This window comes from Amblyomma mixtum, chromosome 3, assembly GCF_055824585.1.
Source record: "Amblyomma mixtum isolate Tamu chromosome 3, ASM5582458v1, whole genome shotgun sequence".
In the NCBI taxonomy this organism is placed as follows: domain Eukaryota; kingdom Metazoa; phylum Arthropoda; class Arachnida; order Ixodida; family Ixodidae; genus Amblyomma; species Amblyomma mixtum.
The window spans coordinates 107,493,052-107,511,959 of NC_143014.1; the positions used below are offsets into that span (position 1 = coordinate 107,493,052).

Genomic DNA, 18,908 nt, shown 5'->3' on the forward strand with positions numbered 1-18,908 from the left:
CGAACTACTTTTTGCGTGCAGACTTAGCCTGCGCGAACAGGCGCGCTAGCTTCGGCAGCGATGCCTGCTATGTATGAAACGGAGTATATACACCTACAAGAGAGATACACTCCCATACCCCCTATGCACCCATTTCCTACACGGACCCACCATAATTTCCCATCTATCCCACTAATCTCCACCTTGCACCGATCCGCCACAATATGTCCATTTTTGTTGGCTTCATTGAGCAAAGCACTTTTGCAGGAATTTGCACCAGTCCAGGATAATTTTTTACGCTCATGTCGATATGTCTCCCTGCTACCTGGTTCCAGTTCTCCAGTGCATATTCACCGACATGCAACATGAATTTTGCATTGTCGCTTCTTCGCCTCGCAGCTGGAGTCAGATAGAGCAAGAACAACACACGACATGAGCAGCACCAAAATCTACACTTTTGAGAATATGACTGGACTGGATGCGGTGGCGGTGCGTACACTTAGTGCTGCTGCCGCCGCTGCATTCAGTTCGGTTGTGGCGAGATAACATCTCAAAAATAGTTTTAGCATACCGTGAACTATGTTTCGCTACCATGAATCGCTTCCGTGGGAGCTATCCATGCATGCGCAAATGGCCCTAAGGAACGCACACGTGCCAATGTGGAGGCACACAGCTGTGTCCCCATGGAAACAGATCACAGTACCGAATCACGCAGCGCTAAAGCACTCTAATAACTTTTTTTCTTCTCTTTTACACATCAATTTTCTTGACAAACATAGTTGCTAAAAAATGGCAGAAGATGGCACTAATGGCGCATCATTTTTCGACCTATATAAGCCACACCAACAAAATATCCCCCCCCCCCCCCCCCCCCCTTTAGAAACACTAATTATACACCAGAAAATACAGTTCTATAAATGGTGTAACAGCACTGGCAGCATGTTTATAAGCGCTTGTGTAACGTTGTGTTTTCCCATTCTCTGTCCTCGTGTGCAACACACTAGTGAAAAAAAAAAAAATGATTGAACACCAACTAGCCCGATAGGTTGCCTTAATCACGTCTAGCTTAGATTGCTCACTTAAGCACGCAAACGGTCCACTGAGAGGTTCATATGACAATCTATGGTGCACGCCAACCCTGAGTAGAGCGCTTAGGAGAAGCGTAGTGCAGCAAACGAAGCTATATCTGCTTGCACCAGCAAGATTAAAAAACATGAAGTAAATTTCAATCAAGGGTAACTGATCCGGGTCAAAACTGACATGTGACTACAAAGCAAACCATAACAACTTTCTCAAATCTTCTCAGGTGAAGCAATAAAAACTCGTGGTTTGAAACCAGGCCACACTGTCTCCAAGAGGTCAGATCAGGAGGCATTTCTTTTGAGCTTGATTCTGAACTGAGTTCAATTGGCAAAATGAGTGCTTCAGAAAGGCAGTGGTCCTGGGTTCGAGATCTGAACCAGAAGGAATTTTCCTGAAACTGTGAAGGTTTGAAAAAGCTGTCGCTTTCTTCTGTAGCCCCATAGCTGCACTGTTGTGAATGTTAATGAGTTAAACTTCATTGACGACAGCCAGAGAGGCCTACGAGCCAGACAGACACAATCACTTTGCCTGAAACTCATCGACTGGAGCCTAATTTCACTTTTTATTGTCAGCAGTACACCACTTGAGCCCTCTACGCAAGACAGACATGTACTATAACCGACCACAATATCATCCATACAAGATCACAAACCCATTCAACAAAAGGCTCTTTGTTTCCCTATACAGCACAAGGTTTCACTGTGTCAGCTCTCATTTGCTGAAGTAAGACAATGAAATTAATACTAAACTGTAGCATGTTTTTCAATAAATAACAGCAATACTTGAAGTGGGCATATGATCTCTGCTCCCTTCAAAATAACACTTGCATCTCGAGAACACTCGTAATACAAAAAAAAAAAAACAAGGGAAGAGATGATTCTATAAGATCCTAGGTCTGAATTACAAGGCAACGGTACCCTTATAGTTCACTATAGCCTTTACGGTAAATCAATCAGTTTAAATGAAACATGGTAAACACATAGCGCGGTAAGTGCAGTCATTAATTATAGAGGCGGTTTTGCAATTGGGCAAAAGCGTTTAACAAGTGTACGAATGGCTAGGCCATGCTAAATGCGCTAGTGCAGTAAAAGGCAGACACACGGTCGGAACATGGCTTTCTCGGAAGCAGATTAAGGCAGACGCGATTTCCAGCGCTGTCCATATCAGATTGCTTTCTTCAACAGAAATTTTTTTTTTATAAAAGCTGATATAAAACTGGGTCGTACAAATGGAACAACACAAGTATCCCACTTACATCCTGTATGTAGAAACGCCTCGGAATTACGCCAGCAAGCGCGCCCACATGAGCATGGCGCGCACTGGGAAAACGTGTCATGTAACCTGAACTATTAATCACACAGCATGTCAAGAACAGAGTACTTAACATTACAAATGGGCTCCCAACTGCCCGAATTTCAAGGTGAACCCAATGTGAGCATTTCAAAACTGACAACCAAGAACTCGCCTCGCACTACGTAGCGGTTTTATGGCAGTGACCGATACGCACCGTCGTTCTTATCTCACCTCGACGACGAAACTGCACAATGTAGCGTGGTTCTCTCGAGCGACAAGTAAAGATCGATTGTTCACCTACCAAAATTACAAAGCGATAGTATGCGCAAAACTCTAAAATCCGAGAGCAAATTCCGCGGCGAGAAGACACTTCGGCCAAACTAGCTTTGCTAAAACCCCTTACTGAACCCGAAAAAGAAAGGCACGAGAGCCAGAAAAAGCTTATTTCGTTTTTTTCTTCTTTTTCTACTTCGATACCACAAATTACGGACCGGTATATATAGCGCAGGACACCGGCAAGGTGGTACTGTTAGTTCCGAAATCAAAAGGAAACATCGTTTCCGTTGCAGATGTATCCGCCCACGTCCAATTCAAGACACACGGAGTCAAGTAAAAATAAGCAAAGCAATGCAAGACAACCTTTGGACCTTACGGTGGTGGCCAAATTCAGACTGGATACTGGTGATCATCCGATCTTTTTTTCACAGCTACGGAGGCGTCGCCGGCGTCGCAAACGCCTGCGCACTACACGGTTAAGCCTAACAACAGTTCAGCCGAACCAGCGCAGACGAGTACAGTAGTGCCGTAGCAACATGGCGCCGACCAATGTGCAAGTGTCCGAGCGGCGATCGGCAGTCCATTTTGCGCGGCTAATGACAACAAGATCACAGCGAAATACGACGGGACTCGGCTCCGCGCATGGTCGGTAATGTCAAGAAAAGAATTATGTCGAGTGACTTTCACACAAGTCGATAAAAAAAAGGTTTTAACGCTATGTATGTTACCTCGAAAAGAGAGCCGCTTGTAGATCCATTGTGCCATCTAGTGAGAAGCACCTTAAGTTTCTTAACGGGAAGGGGTCGTGTGTATTAGTTTGGCATGTTTCCGCTTGGGTATAAGAATGCTCGCTCTTTCTTCCCTTTAGATGTAAAAAGTTTTTGCGTTACAAAATGCAGCTTAGAGCACGCGTGGCTCGCGCCTCTTGCCTGTATTTATAGTTAAAGATAAATGCGCTCATGCTGCACGATTACGTATAAAAGCACCTACAAAGATAGGCACGACCCACTCCCGGATTGCCCGGACCTACTCGCTGGTTCAGTAGCACGCAGCGCTGTTGCACGAGCACGATAGCTCTGAGCAGCGCCGCTACGCTACTTCTGCAGTAGCTAAGGCGCTGCCCCATGCGTAGGCCCTGCACTGCGGGGCCTTCATCACGAACACGTAGCAGCAGTAGGTTGAGATACGTGTTTGTGGTCGATTGGATACAGGACATGTCGAATGAAACGACGGAGCCCACGAGAGTAGAACAAACTTATTGCTGAATACTGAAGCTAGCCGCGGCCCTCCCACCTGATATTACTACTCAGAGCAGAATCTCACTACACCCCCTCCCCTTTCCTAAGTCCCCCTGTTTTCCTTCCGTAAAATGAAACGAACCCCTCAGCTTAGCCTTCACACAAGCTGAGTTGTGCTTTTCGGTTTGTTGTTCTAATTCAACGACATGCAGTAACGGTTTTCTTGAAAGCAGTCATTTTTAGTAGTGCATGTGGAGGCGTTTTCATTTGGACAGCGCCAATTAATAGTTGATTTCTTATATGTTGTTCATAATTGTTCATTTGAGACGAGAAGGCTGCCGCGCGAATTTGTGGACTCGATTTTACCTATACTACAGGTCATCCCTTGGGATATCACAAGCGCTTTATTTCTTTCATTTGCATATGCACAGAGAAAACTTGTCTTCCGTCATACATCCAGAACACGGTGCGTTTCAAGTATATATATATATATATGCGCTCATTTTAGCAGAAGCCGCATCATATGATTCGTTCCCGTTGCTCTGCCATGCAGCATCCGCGGATGATCAATACTGCGCATGACCGTATCCATCCAGTCGCCCTGGCCAAAATGGCGAGCGTTTGGTGTTCACGAGACCTTCTCGCCCCGAAACCTTCCTTGTTTCCCTTCATTTCACTGTCGACCTTCGCGTTTCGTTTGACATGCAATCTGTGATCTCGACTCTCCACTTCATCACAGACCGGGGCTTCTACAAGCGGTGGCTGGCGGAACTATTTTGGAAGCGACGAACCGCAGCGATTTGATCTTGCCGGGGACCCCTGGAAATGTGTGAGTGTCTAGGCCGCTGCCCCTTTTCACTGTGAAATCATTTGTGTTTGACCTAGGAGCTTCCAAATATTTTGTGGAACTCGACAATGCGATGTCACGAATGACGCGGCGTTGAATTTTTCAGCATTTCGAGCTGCACCTTGACGAGTGCGTGACCTCTGGAAAAGGGCCACTTTAGGCGCGCATGAAACCGGATGCCTTCGGCATACGGTGGTAAATGTATGCTATGTGTCCTTTTCAAGCTTAAAATACGACTGTGGTGTCACTTCTATTAAATCTGTTCCCTAGGCAGATTTCTCTCAAAGCGAAAGCACAAACACACGCACACATACATGCGAAGACCAGCGTCGCGAGCCTTTATTGACCGCATCCTATGAGCAAACATGCAGTTGTTGATTGTGGCGTATATCATTACATCGCTAATTTAACTATGTCGGTGTCATCTACTCCAGCTGGGAAGCCAGTGACGCTTGCATTGTTTGGTCGCGTCGTTAAACAGTTTACATTTTCTTGGATTTGGTGTACATTAACGCATTCTACTGCGCTCAATTTAACGCTTAAAAAAAATACGTGCGCCGATCCGTGCGGTTGCTTTTAAGTGGATGCGTACCGGCTTCCGCACAATCACGTGGTGTTTAACCACCAATCAAAGACATTGTTGACAAAAATGAAGGAAACGCCTATCTTCTGCGTTATAGTACCTTTGTGTGTGCGTGTGTATGGGCAAGCTGTTGACGTACTACGTGCGCGTTGCGTTTGCATAAATGATATAAGAAAAGTTTACAATACTTTACATGCTTGAGTGACAGCTCCTTAGTCCCGCGACAGTAAATTTGGATTCGCATCCATTGGCAGCCTCTTTCGCTATTATATCGCTGATGGTGTGCTGCCGGCTCAGGGCCGCGAGAGTACCCGAAGCTCGGGAGCATGAACAGCCTGCTGCTCGCGCGCTTTTACCGCGTATGTGTGCTATCATTAAACTACGTTCAGCACAAAATCGCCTTTTTGCATATGCTCACTCCGCGAAAAGGATTTATGAACGGGCGCAGTATCAAGCGATATATATGCACTTTAAATCGCTTGATACTAGCGACGCCCGTTGCTGTAGCTTTCAGGATGCTTGTATCACGCAGCCTTTTTAATATTGTTTCCTTATGGCATGATGTCTCTCGTATATCTGACTAAATGTTTCGTAGGCGAACGTATCCTTTGGCTCGCGCGGTTTCTCTGCAAAAAAAAAAAAATAATAATAATAAAGTATGAGATAGGTCCTAAGAATAAGTGCTAAGTAGCGCATAAACACGGGACATAAACAATTGGACAAACTACAGCTACCGCTGTATAGTTTCTTCATATCTCTGTCCCGTGTTAACGCGATCTTGTGCTTCTTTTCCTGAAGATAGCCAACCAGCTTGACTAATTCTTGTTTCTTCAAAACAAAGTGCATTGGCGTGTAAACAATATTGATTAGTAGATCCCTTCTTTAACAGCTCTATTTTATTGTCTCGATTTATGAAGGTAATCGTTACCGAAAAATCCGTAGGCGTTTGCCGAGATTGCCGGCTTTTCTTGCTCTTGCAAGTTGGCTTTGCCGCAAATATTTTCCGAAACCGGAACCATTGCGTACAATGTTTTTGCAGTGTTTTGTTGCTTGTGGAAGTATCGTTTGCCATTAATGCCGGCTGCAGCCAATAACGGTACCGTGTCACGTGCGAGGACGTCAAAATATAAAGACAGCAAATAACGTATTCAGATTTGCAAATCATTTTTTTTTTTTTTTTTTTCAGATGCGGTGCGCTGGCTAGCCGATTATAGTGGTGCCACGGGACGCGAGCCAGTTAGGTCGAAGATAAGAGACATAAAAATAATCGTTATATCTTCTTTTTTTTTTCCATAGCTATTTGAGCCTTCAGTAGAAACTGTGAGCACTACCTGTGATTCACAGCTAGGATGAGGGTGATTCGCTAAGTCCTGTGGTCGGTTATAATTCGTGCTTGTCGCGCATCAAATGGTAGCGTTTGTTTTCTTTTTTTGTGTGTGTGCGGCTGTTTCAACCAAGAGTAAACACACCATAACTGATTTTTCTGTCGCATCAGGCGCTTTTATTTCAGCCAGTTTCATTTTTGGGGGGGTCTAGATCCACTGTTTTATTTTATTCCCGGAGTGCAGAAACCTATGCTGCCAAATCTGTCATCCTGAAATTTTCATTCTATATATATTCAGCATTAGTAAGAAGTTTGTCTACATAACATTCTTCATAAGCATGGCCCTTCTTTGTTGAACTATGACTGCTGGGTTTATTGCTTGCAAAATAGACCATGGTGTCTTGAGAATGATGAATGGATCTATACGCGTTTTGTGCCATTTGCTGCTGGTCTTGCATGGTGTATGTCTCGACAGTGTTGTAATGTTTATATGATTCATTATCAAGCAAGAGATTTCTATTTTTGCAGAACTGGCAGCCTTTAACTTTTGAAGAAAGTGAAGACAGAGCAAGAGTTATGGGTAGCAGCTGTTCTTCAGCGCAAAAAAAGGACAAGGAACGTTCCAAGAAGAAGAAAAAGGGGTGCGTGGTTGCTTGAAAGATGTATTGGTTCAATTGTTGCATTCTTCAAGTCCTTCTCCAATTTTCAATTTAATTTTTATAAAATCCTTTTGAGCCTTAGGATGTCACTGCCTGAGTCTTGGCTAGACACTCACAGTGGGTATGTGCCATTTCCAGAACACTTAAGAATAACAACAACATATGGTATGATTGGTATCTGGTCTCTTGTGTTTACTTGTATGATAGAGCATAAAAACAGGATAATAGAGGTTCAGAGAGTTCAGAGTGCAGTGCCATACACGTTCCGTGAATTTTCTTTCTTTTTTCCAATGTTTTGAACTTGCATCTCTTATTATTTTTCTCTGAAATGCTGATAACCTTATTGCTGTGTACATGTGGTGTAACTTTCATATACAGACCAGTGGTTGGCATTTTCACCTGGGCTGCTGTGCATACGTAATTTAGAATGACTACTGTGCATACATCATTTAGAATGACTGCTGTTTATCAAAAACTCTTCACAGTTACGACTCCTGGATCACTAATTGGCACGTGATTGTGTTCCATCCGGAAGCTAGCATATGCTTTCCATCTCTGTGCTTTACATCATTATTTGAGGTTTCATTGTCCAGAACCAATCATGTGCTGACCTGCACTGCTCATTTTAATAGTACTTCTCTTGATTAACAATTTTCAGCAGCTGTTCTCCCGAAGGCAGGCGACGCAGCTCAGTGCGCTCCACAGACAGCCTGCCCTATGGCAAGGAGTCAACACCACCACCGTCACGACCTGAGCCATCCATTACTGCCACTACTGGAAGTACAGCACCGCCTTTAGCTCCAGTTGACACTTCACTAACTGAAGTGCAGCAGAATAGCGGCTCCCTTGCATCACCAGCACCCCAAGTCACAGTGAGTAGGAATACAGTGTATTTCTGCTTGCATATATGAACAACTCCACATGAGTTGTTCATACATGTTCATGTCTTCTCCACAAAAGAAAACACTACGAGATGTACGCTTCAGCTTGTTGCGATTGTAGGACCAATGTAACTTGAGTGTCCTTTAATTGTGTGCTTATCTAGAAGTACAAAGAAAATAAAAGTATAATATTTGCCTCTAGTGTTGAATGTATCATGAGGGAAACAGGGTTAGCAAAGAAATGGCAGAAGTATATCTTGAAAAGTGTGCACTTTTTTCTTTGTTTTCAATTCTACTTGTGGTGTGTCATGTGTCCTTGCTATCAACCTTATTTGGCAATTGTTGAATATAGCTTATAGAAAGAACCTGTGGGGTAACAGAGCTTGGATGTTGCGTTGAACCAAACTGTTGACGCATGCTAGCTTCAGAGTTATAAATTAGAAAGTTAGCATGCCTACACCTTTATACCTGGAAACCATTTTTGAATGCAATAGGAAATTTGGATATGGTTTCGAGGTGCAAAGGTGTAGGCATGCTTGCTTTCTAGAATGTTCTGCAATTAAACGCACACTGCAGAATGCCTTTCTCAGCGAAAGTGATAAATTGTTTGAGCTCAAATTCTGCAGAGAAAGGGTATTTGATCAGCAGAAATGTTTTATGCTACATTTGTTTGGGGTACTTGTCTGAATCGATCAAAAAAAGTCGGATATTTGCATCGTCCACAGCGACGACGAAACTAAACAAGCCATTATCTCAGCAATTGCACTGATGGTGCCATCTCGTTTGTCGGCCATAGAGATTTGGCAAATGAGGGGAGTGGGGGATATATTGAGGGAGGTTTGAAGACGCTTTTTCACGAAAGACTTCAAATTTAGTGGAGTTTTGGCCAAACTAAGTTTTTTGTGGTCATTGATAAAGCAGTTGAAAAAACGTCTTCAAACCCCTCCCCACTTCTTTGCTAAACCTCCATGGCCAACAAACCAGATGACGTCACTGGTAAAATCCCTGAGATAACGGCTTGCTTTGTCTCGTCATTGCCGTAGATGACGCTAATATCAGACTTTTTTTATCAATTCAGGCAAATACCTCTAACAAATGTAGCATAAAACAATTCTGCCGACCACATGCCATTTCTGTACGAAACTTGGGCCCGAACAGTTCATCAGTTTAGCTGAGAGAAGCTTTCTATGGCGCGCGTTTATTTGCAGAACAGTCTGTATTTTGTAACTGAAGCTTGCATGTTCCAACAACTTGGTTCAACACAACCTCCAAGCTCTGTTACCCTGCAGGTTTTTTTTATAAGCCATCCTCAAGAATTGCCAAACAGAGTTGATCAACTGCAGTGGATGTCAGTTATATAAAGATAACCATAATTAGGTAGTTAATTAAATGAAATTCACTAGGTAATTTTTTAATTAGCACAGTATTATGGCTAGTGCCATATCAGTTTGTTGCACTGCACCGAGCTTCGTGCCCGCCTCATGTACTCAGTTTTGGTTTTGTGTGGAAAAAAGTGTGGTATTTCCTCTTGCTGCAGAGCTTTAGAGAACATCTTTCTTCATTTCAAAAACTGAAATGGTCTTGGCAATTACTTTGAATTGCCTATTGGGACTAACCACCAGACTGCGGTAATTAAAAAGTTAATTAGTGAATATCATTTAATTAACTGCCTAATTATTGTAACTGATATCCGTCATGGCTGGCAGTTTTTCCCTAAAAGATTTTCTATTTCGAACTCCCTATTTTTGGAATTTTTGGAAGTGTTAATTGAAACACCCGGTATGTTGTTTGAATGCTGTGGCCTGTGTACTACACTGTAGTCAGAAGTTATCATGTCTCTAAATAATATATTGTATCTGAAAACATTTAGAAATATTTTTTATAATATTCTTGAATCATTATCAGTCAGTTAGGGAAACTGCAGAATTAATATTTGAAATTTGAATATTTTTGGATCACTTTGATTATGATTAGTTTTTTTATGAGTGAATATCTGTAAATTTTATGTTTTTGGCTTGGGTTCGAACCCAACTGCGACGGCCACGTTTCAATAGAGGTGGAACGCAAAAGGCGCCCGTGTGCTGTGTGATGTCAGTGTACGTGAAAGATCCCCAGGTGGTCGAAATCATTCCGGGCACCTCCACTGCGGCACCTCTTTCTCTCTTTCTTCTTTCACTCCCACCTTCCTCCCTTCCCTTACGGCGCAGTTCAGTTGTCCATCGAGATATGTGAGACAGATACTGCGTCATTTCCTTTCCTAAAAAAAACAATTTACAAATTTAATGTTTTCGGTGTTTATTGAAAAGCCTTCATGAAGACCCTCTTCATCACAGTGATTTTCTGAATAGCTTCCAGTGTGCTGTCGGGTGTCATGGTATTGAATTTAAAAAATATTTCACCAAAAAAGTGCTCTCGTTTGGCTAAATACATAATAGTGTGTCTCGTCAGAGAAAATAAACTTAATAATAAGCATTCATTCATGCAGGAAGTGTAGCAGTCGTGAGCATCATCATCATTACTACTACTACTACTACTACTACTACTACTAAATTAGGTTTGCTGACAAACGATGCAAATTGAAGGAAGCTAAAGGGGAAGAAACTGCAACCATGAAGGGTACAATGCCATCTTGCCATAGAAAGAAGCTTGGGAACAGAAAAAAAGGAAGGGAGAGGAGGAAAAAAGGAAGAATTTAATCAACTGGCCCACTGTATGCTTTTACTGTACAGAATAGAATTCACAGTACAAAAACAAAACCTGCGGCAAAACTCAGTATGACACACACTCTCTCTCTCTCTCTCTCTCTCTCTCTCTCTCTCTTTGCTATAGGTAAGAGAGAAAAAGAGAAAACACAGCAGTGTTATAAATGCAAGTCTAAAGCAGATACCTTCAGAAAGGACAGTACAGCAATTTTATTACTGCCATGCCACAGTAAAATTTCCCTGCAGATATTACCTGCAGAGGTATTCAACCCTTTTCCTGTTGTGAAATAATCAAACTGGAACCTTTTTTACCACCATGTAGGCAGTTTTTTTTTTCCTTGCTAAACCGTAGTATTTTGTCTGACTTCGGAGCTTTCTTTGTTGTTAAAAATTGCAAGAAAATAAATTATGAAAATTAATTAAGGAAATAACAGCTTGCTGGCAATTGCATCAGTGTCTCCCCACTAAATAAATTTAAAATACTGCACAATTGTCAATGTCAGCTGATGTTTTTCTGATCCCAATTCGAGTAAATGGCAAACATGGCACTGCAAGTGAGGGGTTTGCCACATTGATGTAGGACTACCCACAGGCAGCATCCAAAAGTGCTGCTGCACCAGCAGTCTTTGCTGTCCGAGTCTGGGCTTGAAATGGTCCCGTCAGCATTGGTGTTGTTCCTGAGCGTTTGTCTCCACTGCTTTCTTCTGATGAGGAAGGTGTTGAAAATGTTAACATTACTGATTTTCATTTATTCAAGGCCAGCAGGCTACCACTACCACGTAGCACATCGTGGCTGACAAAATAAAACTGCAAAACCACAGCCAAGGTACCTGTGACCATGTAAAGCCATAAACTGCAGTAGGAAGAAGAGTGATGAGCCTAGCTCGAATGGATGTAAATGGTCTGCTACCTTGTTACAAATTTTCATGGCTAGTGCGACTCGTCTACGGCAGTGAAAAGCTTAAATCATGAAAGGGATATGTTCAGAGTAGGAGGTATTTAACTTGAAAAACTGCATTAATAAAAGGGTTCACATTAAACCATGATTTTGGGCAGATTCTTCTTCTTCTTTGAAAATGTTGAAGTGGCATTTAAAAGTCGCATGAAACCAGTGCACCTAGGCAGCCCCTTCACCTTTTTTTCACCTTTTTTTTAGGCAGCCCCTTTTTTTTTTTTAAATCTGTGAGTATTTATAAGTTCACCTACCTTGAATAGTGAAGTTGCTAAACCACACTTGTCTGTGATGATTCAAACTACTGTCAGCATTTGAGTATAATTGGCACAGAGAATGCATATACTATACTTTGGGCAGTTGCTGTCAGGGCTTCAGTGGTTCTAACAGTCAAGGCTGCACAAGATATTGTTTGCTTCTATGTATGCAGAGCCCAGCACCAGGCAGTGAAACTTTTTCAGACAATGGGTTGCCAAGCCTTCAGGCCTTCCCAGAGGATGTTCAGGCTCTGCTCTTGGGTAGGCTGGGAGCTGTGCCTGCATCCCTGTTGGCAGCAGGCAGTCGTCTCATCAGCCTTTATGTATGCTGTGGTCTGGCTGACATGGAGGCTGAGCGTACACACCTGGAGCAACACGTCTACCCCAGTGTGCGTGCCTATGCTGCCGACAAGGGCTATGATCTCAGCATAGTGGACCTCCACTGGGGCATCCAGGTGGAGGCGATGGACCGAGTCATCTTTGCACACCTTTGCCTGCAGACCATTGCCCGGCTACGCTCACAAGGCCACTTTCTGACACTGGTATGAAGCTAGATATTACAGTTTCATACTTGCACTGTGCTATTGAAGGCAGTATAACAATCGAAAACCATGTGCCACAGTTGGAGTTGTGTTTTCTTTTATGCGAAGCATATTGCTAGAGCTACGCCCCACGCCGTCACCGTGGCTGTACGCGTCCAACCACGTGACACGATGACGTCATGACAGATGAGAAACAGGTCCCCCACCTCGCGCCGTCGCTCGGAGCTGTATGCGACCAACCACGTGACACGATGACATCACACCACGTGACATGATGACGTCATGACAGATGAGAAACAGGTCCCCCACCTCGCGCCGTTGCTCGGAGCTGTACGCGACCAACCACGTGACACGATGACGTCACGACAGATCGCCGTCACGTGCTGGGAGAGGGAGAACGATGCCATTGCACAGACGCCGGAATGTCCTCGAGCGGCATTCCCGCGCATTTCGAACGCGCGTTCACACTCTGTGTAGGTGAAACGCTCGCTCCACCGGGCAGGCGGACGCGGCTTCCGTGGCAATCCAGGCACTCACCCAACGCGCGTCTCGGGGTTAGTCGGCGTTCCGCTGTAGCCATGGCGTTGTCTTCCCCCACGACGAAGGCTTCTAGTGGTTGTATTAAAATGACCAAGTATTCAACCAAGGAAAGCCATGTATTACCAAGCCTAGCCATCAATATGCTTCGCATCTGACAAGGCTTAACCTTAGCTAAGCCTCAGCCATTTTTTTTTTTTATTGGTTGAGCTAGGTAGGTTGAACAAGAACTAAATAGAGTGTGAGGTGAAACAGGCCACGTACGTGTAATATATTGTAGAAATGAGGATAGAGAGAGAGAGAGAGGCATATTTTATTCAAACAACTCAGCTTCAAGCCATGGTGTTAGTCTTAGCTGATGGAACCTAAGGTCACTGCTGCAATTGCAGAAGCAGTATGTGTATGTTAGTGCAGCATGCTTTCAGATTGCCGCCAGCTCATGCATTGGTACAGCTGTATCACAGTAGCATGCACCATACTTTAGGTTTTGCCTAGCTCCTTACTTTCTGTGTTCTGAAGCATTTTTTGGCTGTATGTTAGCGAGTTCGGTGGTTGGGCAGTATGGACACTGTCGAGACTACACCAATTCCTGAACTCCATTTAAAGCACGCTAAAAGGGAATACTAAGTCCAGCTAGACTGAGGGATTGGTGTCCGAAGGTTGCAAGTGTATAATCTTCACTGAGGACAGAGCTGGAATGAGCTTGGAAATTACATGAATCGTAAAAACTGTTGCGACTTCCCTCAAGAATTCTGATAGTAACTGCACCTGATCAAGCAAATAATTGAGTTACCACTTTCACACACAACACTATTTTGTTAAGAAGTATAGCTGAAGTGGGAAAGAAGGGCAGAAAAGTTCTGTTCAAATATGAGAACGCAATGCATCACTCGCTTGGCATGCTATCTATCAGCCTGCAGTCAGCCTGCAGGAAGCCATCATGTGCAACAACTTCAGAAGCACAAGCCAGGCGTTCATGGTTTTTTCAAACAGTAAAAGCACCATTAGTATTAATGGTCATAAACGAAGCTTTGTGTATAGTGGTGCCATGTGTTGATAAATATTGTAACAAATGTCATTGTGATTGGCCGAGATATTTGCTATTTCTTCTAATTCGCCAGAGGTTGACATCATAAAAGACATTTGGGAAAGGGCAAGGGGGCGCATAAATGGAGAAGAAAACAGAGGACTTCATAAGCAATTTTCTCTCAGTGCAGTTGCCTTTTCATTCAGAAAAAACTCAGTGTTCCCACAGGGTAATCTGTGATTTTAGGATAGCTTTTTGTTGCCATTGATTTTCTCTTTAGTGTCAGTGACATATACTGGGCACTATATTAGCTCAAATATATTTTAAAATGAAAATTGGAACTACCATGCTGATTCCATCTTTGTTATGCATTTTCTTAGGTCTGTGAATGCTACAGGGCTTATACATCGTCACAGCAGCGTGTTGGTTAACTATAAAAAATGTAATTGCATGGATTGAATGTGGAATTGCTTTCTCCTGTATACTTGCTGCCCTATCCAAATCTTGCACACACTTTTTATGTTAAACCATAAAGCAGCAAGAAACTGTCTACCCAATACATGTTGCATCAGCGCATGAAAACTTGACTAAATGGGTGAAGTCCCGCAAAATAGAATACTTGCTAGGCAAGTGTTTGGTCCGTCATAAATGATCACCTTGGCCTCTTGTGTTCATCGCTTCTCGCATGGGATAAAGGACAACGCCAAAATATTTTTGCATTCATGTAGTGTTTCTGTTTCTTGAAAGCTGAGCAAGTTGTGGGCTGTGATGCAAAAGCAAGTGTAAGGTTGTGCAGATTGGTGTGTGCACCATGAAACATGTCGGTGAATGTGGCTTGCAAAACAACTTGTGGTTTGCAGCATTTCTCTGATGTGCAGTGAAGTTTATATCAGGCAAGCCGATTGCTGCATAGATAAGTGCCTTAGTGAGATTGAAAGCAAAGTAAAAGCATGGCTGTTTTGTTGCACTTGTTATCTCACTGCTGCATCTGTGCATGTGTGCCCTTTTTTTTTTTACAGTGGTACTACAGTTATTTTCAAACGCTGAAACACCTGTTTTGTTGTAAAGGTTTTTGACCAAGACAAGCTCTGTGACATTGCGTGAGAACTAAATCTACCTTTTTAGCTGTAGGATTTTTTTTCTGCATTCATCACTATTTGCCTGTCATATAATCTCGTGTAAAGGTTGCACCCGTGTATTGTCCGCATTTCCGGTTTGGCGTAGATAATTGAGAAAAAAAAAATGGTTATATGTTTGTTTGTTTTTTATTCATGTATATGCTGCACCTTTAAAATTTACACTTGAATTTTAAAAAAAGTGCGGTCCTTACATGAGTTTATAGACATTTTTTGCTTTTTTTTTCAAATCAAATAGGAATTTATTGTGTACATGCAGAATGAGGACATAAACATAAGTAAACAGGTAAATATACCAAAGTCAGGTGGCTATAATGAGGCCCTCGATTCATGACAAACAAACAAAGAGCAACAGAAACAGGTACGAAGCCACCGTGGTGGCTCAGTGGTTATGGTGCTCGGCTGCTGGCCCGAAAGACGCGGGTTCAAATCCTGGCAGCGGTGGTCGCATTTCGACGGAAGCAAAATGCTAGAGGCCCATGTACTGTGTGATGCCAGTGCACTTTAAAGAAGCCCAGGTGGCCAAAATTTCTGGCGCCCTCCACAACGGGCGTCCCTCATAGCCTGAGTCGCTTTGGGACATTCAACTCCCATAAACCAACATAGACAGGTACTTATACAATAGTAACTCTGCTAATATACGTAGAGAAATGTTGCATGTAAAAATAACGAAACAACTTAATAGATTATCAGGGCACAAAAAAAAAATATGCTGAACAGAATTAACCATCATTATATATGATGTTGCACAAAAATCCAAAATAAAGGTACAGCCCAATGCAAATAGTATAAATATTCATTAATAAAAGGCACATAGAGAAAGCACAATTGAAGCAAGCATTTAAGAGCAGGGTTGACAAAGTATCTACCGTATATTGCCGCGCATAAGTCGACATTTTTTTTTTTTAAATGTCCTTCCGAAGTTGGGGGCTCGACTTACAATCGGAGTTGGCCTATATATGCGGGGTCAAAAGTAATTTCGACCGAGTCGCAGATAATATCACGCCCCGTGCACTCGTAATTCCGTGATAGTTGTCAGACACGGTGCGAACGTGGGTCTGCTTAAATAAACTTGAATTTCATCGAGATATGCACCAAAGGTTTGTTTTAATATGATAACAACTTGTTATTGACAAACCGTGGGCATTCCACGGAAAAACGGCCAAAGCCGGGAGGGCTGGCAATGTTTGATACAAATGGGACAGCTACAAATCCAATCCAATACAAAACTAGACCATATGTGACCAGTCATATGAGCCGAGAAGCATTTTCGCGTGTTGTTGTGCAACGTTGTTGTGTGCCTTTCGCCATTTCTGCACGTCGCACCGCCTACGTTACAGCTAACAGTGGTGTATATGGTAGTTTGTGTCACTGCCCAATGGACGCCTTGCAAAATGCCGCCGCAACCTCGACAACAGTTCAGCGAGGCTTTGAAGCGGCAAGTCATCCTCAACGCTGAGTCAGAAGACAATGTCGCAGCGGGGCGGAAGTTTGACGTCTCAGAAAATTGCTTGAGAGGCTGGAGAAAATAAAGAAGCAAGCTTTTTGCATGCGCTGCTACACACCATTCCTTTTGTGGGCCGAAGTCCGGACAATACCCTGCCGTTGAGGAGGTGGTTCGAAATTGGGTTCACGACCAGCGGCAGCAGTGGCTCATAAGATGATGATTGTGACTGTGTCCTCACAAGCGACGACGAGTCAGAGATGTCTCATGAACGAATAAATGTTGCTTTATGACTCGGCTTTCTGAAAAACTTTTTGGGCGAGCCAGGACTGCAGGGTGCGGCACCGTCGACCTAAATTCGGAGTCTAATTTTTTTTTTGCCCAAAGGGGGTTGCGAGTTGGGGGATTGACTTATAATCAGAGTTGACTTATAATTGACGATATACGGTATATATCAACGAGAGAAAGTTTCCAGGAACTAATTGAAAATATGAACGCAGAAAAGGATAGAAAAAGAAATGCTGTTAAGTTAAAGTTACGTGGCGGCCAGCCGAAGAATGAGGCGCGGGGAACGGTGAACAAGAGATGATTTAATGGTCGTTGGCCTAGCGCTAGCGCTCTGTCCAGCGCCACTGCCAGCTTCGTCTTCTTCGTCACACTCCCCGGGGCCACCGAGCGCTTGTCCAGATCATTGACAAAGAGACGTGCAAAATGGAGATGGACCTGAGATGATGGTACAAGAGAGATGGCAAGGTGGTGTAGTCGAGCCTCATTCTTCGGCTCGCCGCCACGTAACATTTGGTGTGAGGTGCTAGGGATTCATCGGCATTCTTGTCCTGGAGCTTCGGCATCCTGTGTCAGCCGTGGTCATGGGCCGTGAGTCCTTGGCCTGCGTCAACCGGCTTGTCCCTGCCTTTCAGACCCGAACCGACCTCGCCGTTGCTCCCCCGCCCCGTCCCCTGCCCTGACTACCCGACCTACCGACCCCACTGACCCAAGACGCCGCTCTCATCTGAAGACACCGTCCCCCTGCCCATGCCGTTCGCCGCGTCCATGGGGCTTCAGCCGTCGGCTCCTGGCGACCTGCGGCTGAGAAGCTACGTGGATGACGACTCATTTGTACATCTCTTTCATCGTGGCGGCCAGCACTATACCACCTTGCCATCTCTGCTGTACTGTCATGTCAAGCTCATAACCATTTTGCGTGCATCTTCATCAGTACCTTTCATTCACAATGGGGACGATCACTCGGTGGCTCCGAGTAATGTGACAAAGATGACGAAGCTGGCAGTGGCGCAGGACGCTCGTGCTAGGCCAGCGGCCATTAAATCATCTCTTGTCCATCATTCATCACGCCTCATTCTTTGGCTGGCCGCCACGTAACAGTATTGTAGTAAAAAAAAAATTTTCAAAGTTGATTTGAACATAGAGGAGGACATGGGTGATTTTAAACTCTGAGGTAGATTATTCCAAAGAGAAATACAGGCGAAATGAGAACTTCATTTTCTATAATTAGTAAAAACTTGGGCCAGCAAAAAAGTTTTATGAGCTGCAAATCTAATAGGGTTAGTATTCTGAAAAAAAAAAAAAAAAGTGAGGAAATGTTTTTGCGAAACCGAATTGAATCATATCAGCTAGCTTTGCCACTGAATCAGAGATGAATAGTGTGGTTAAAAGCCGAATAGAATACTATTTGCATGATTATTCGTGACTTGTGCAAATATTCACACAAAACAAGAAAGCACTAGGGTGACGCTATAAGTCATGGAATTACAGGTGTAGCTGTCGAAAGACAGCATTGATGTCGACTAGAGAATACGCAGCACTGTGTCTGTATATTAACTCTGTAACCTTCATGTTATATGTATAAAAAAATTACCTTTTGCTACTGATGATGGCAGCATAAAAACTAATGCCAAGTATTTTTGATGAGAGTTGGAGCCATGGCCTCTGAGATCGGGCATCACGGCAGGGTTTGCTAAACCCTGCCTTGTCACACAACCTTAGGGCTGTATACGTGAGCATTATGAATGCCACCACATGAATGCACTGCACTGCGGTCCTGAACCTTCCTTTCTACATAGACCGATCGCAGCAGCATGCTGTGCAGCACCGGAGTGGGCCCTGTTTTTAAACAATTGTTGAAAA

At 43.6% G+C, this 18,908-nt stretch overlaps 2 protein-coding genes across 17 annotated transcripts in view; one reads left to right on the forward strand and one right to left on the reverse strand.

The window, feature by feature from the left end:
* Positions 1 to 3,510, reverse strand: part of AP-1gamma (adaptor protein complex 1, gamma subunit) — a 104,510-nt gene extending 101,000 nt beyond the window's left edge. For 3 of the 7 annotated variants that reach the window (XM_089580593.1, XM_089580592.1, XM_089580596.1), the window contains exon 1: positions 2,995 to 3,333. In XM_089580593.1, coding sequence (XP_089436719.1) covers positions 2,995 to 3,044 — 50 coding nt within the window. In that variant the 5' untranslated portion in view covers positions 3,045 to 3,333. Of the gene's footprint in view, positions 1 to 2,994; positions 3,334 to 3,359 lie in introns of those variants that run through there. The other 4 variants (XM_089580595.1, XM_089580597.1, XM_089580598.1 and 1 more) reach the window with 4 other exon arrangements.
* The window catches only part of LOC149351291 (NACHT and WD repeat domain-containing protein 2-like), a 76,634-nt gene continuing 60,846 nt past the window's right edge, over positions 3,121 to 18,908 (forward strand). For 2 of the 10 annotated variants that reach the window (XM_089580582.1, XM_089580590.1), the window contains exons 1-5: positions 3,121 to 3,276; positions 4,609 to 4,698; positions 7,152 to 7,264; positions 7,941 to 8,154; positions 12,248 to 12,616. In XM_089580582.1, coding sequence (XP_089436708.1) covers positions 3,274 to 3,276; positions 4,609 to 4,698; positions 7,152 to 7,264; positions 7,941 to 8,154; positions 12,248 to 12,616 — 789 coding nt within the window. In that variant the 5' untranslated portion in view covers positions 3,121 to 3,273. Of the gene's footprint in view, positions 3,281 to 4,246; positions 4,336 to 4,422; positions 4,699 to 5,394; positions 5,659 to 5,809; positions 6,710 to 7,151; positions 7,265 to 7,940; positions 8,155 to 12,247; positions 12,617 to 17,717; positions 17,933 to 18,908 lie in introns of those variants that run through there. The other 8 variants (XM_089580587.1, XM_089580588.1, XM_089580583.1 and 5 more) reach the window with 8 other exon arrangements.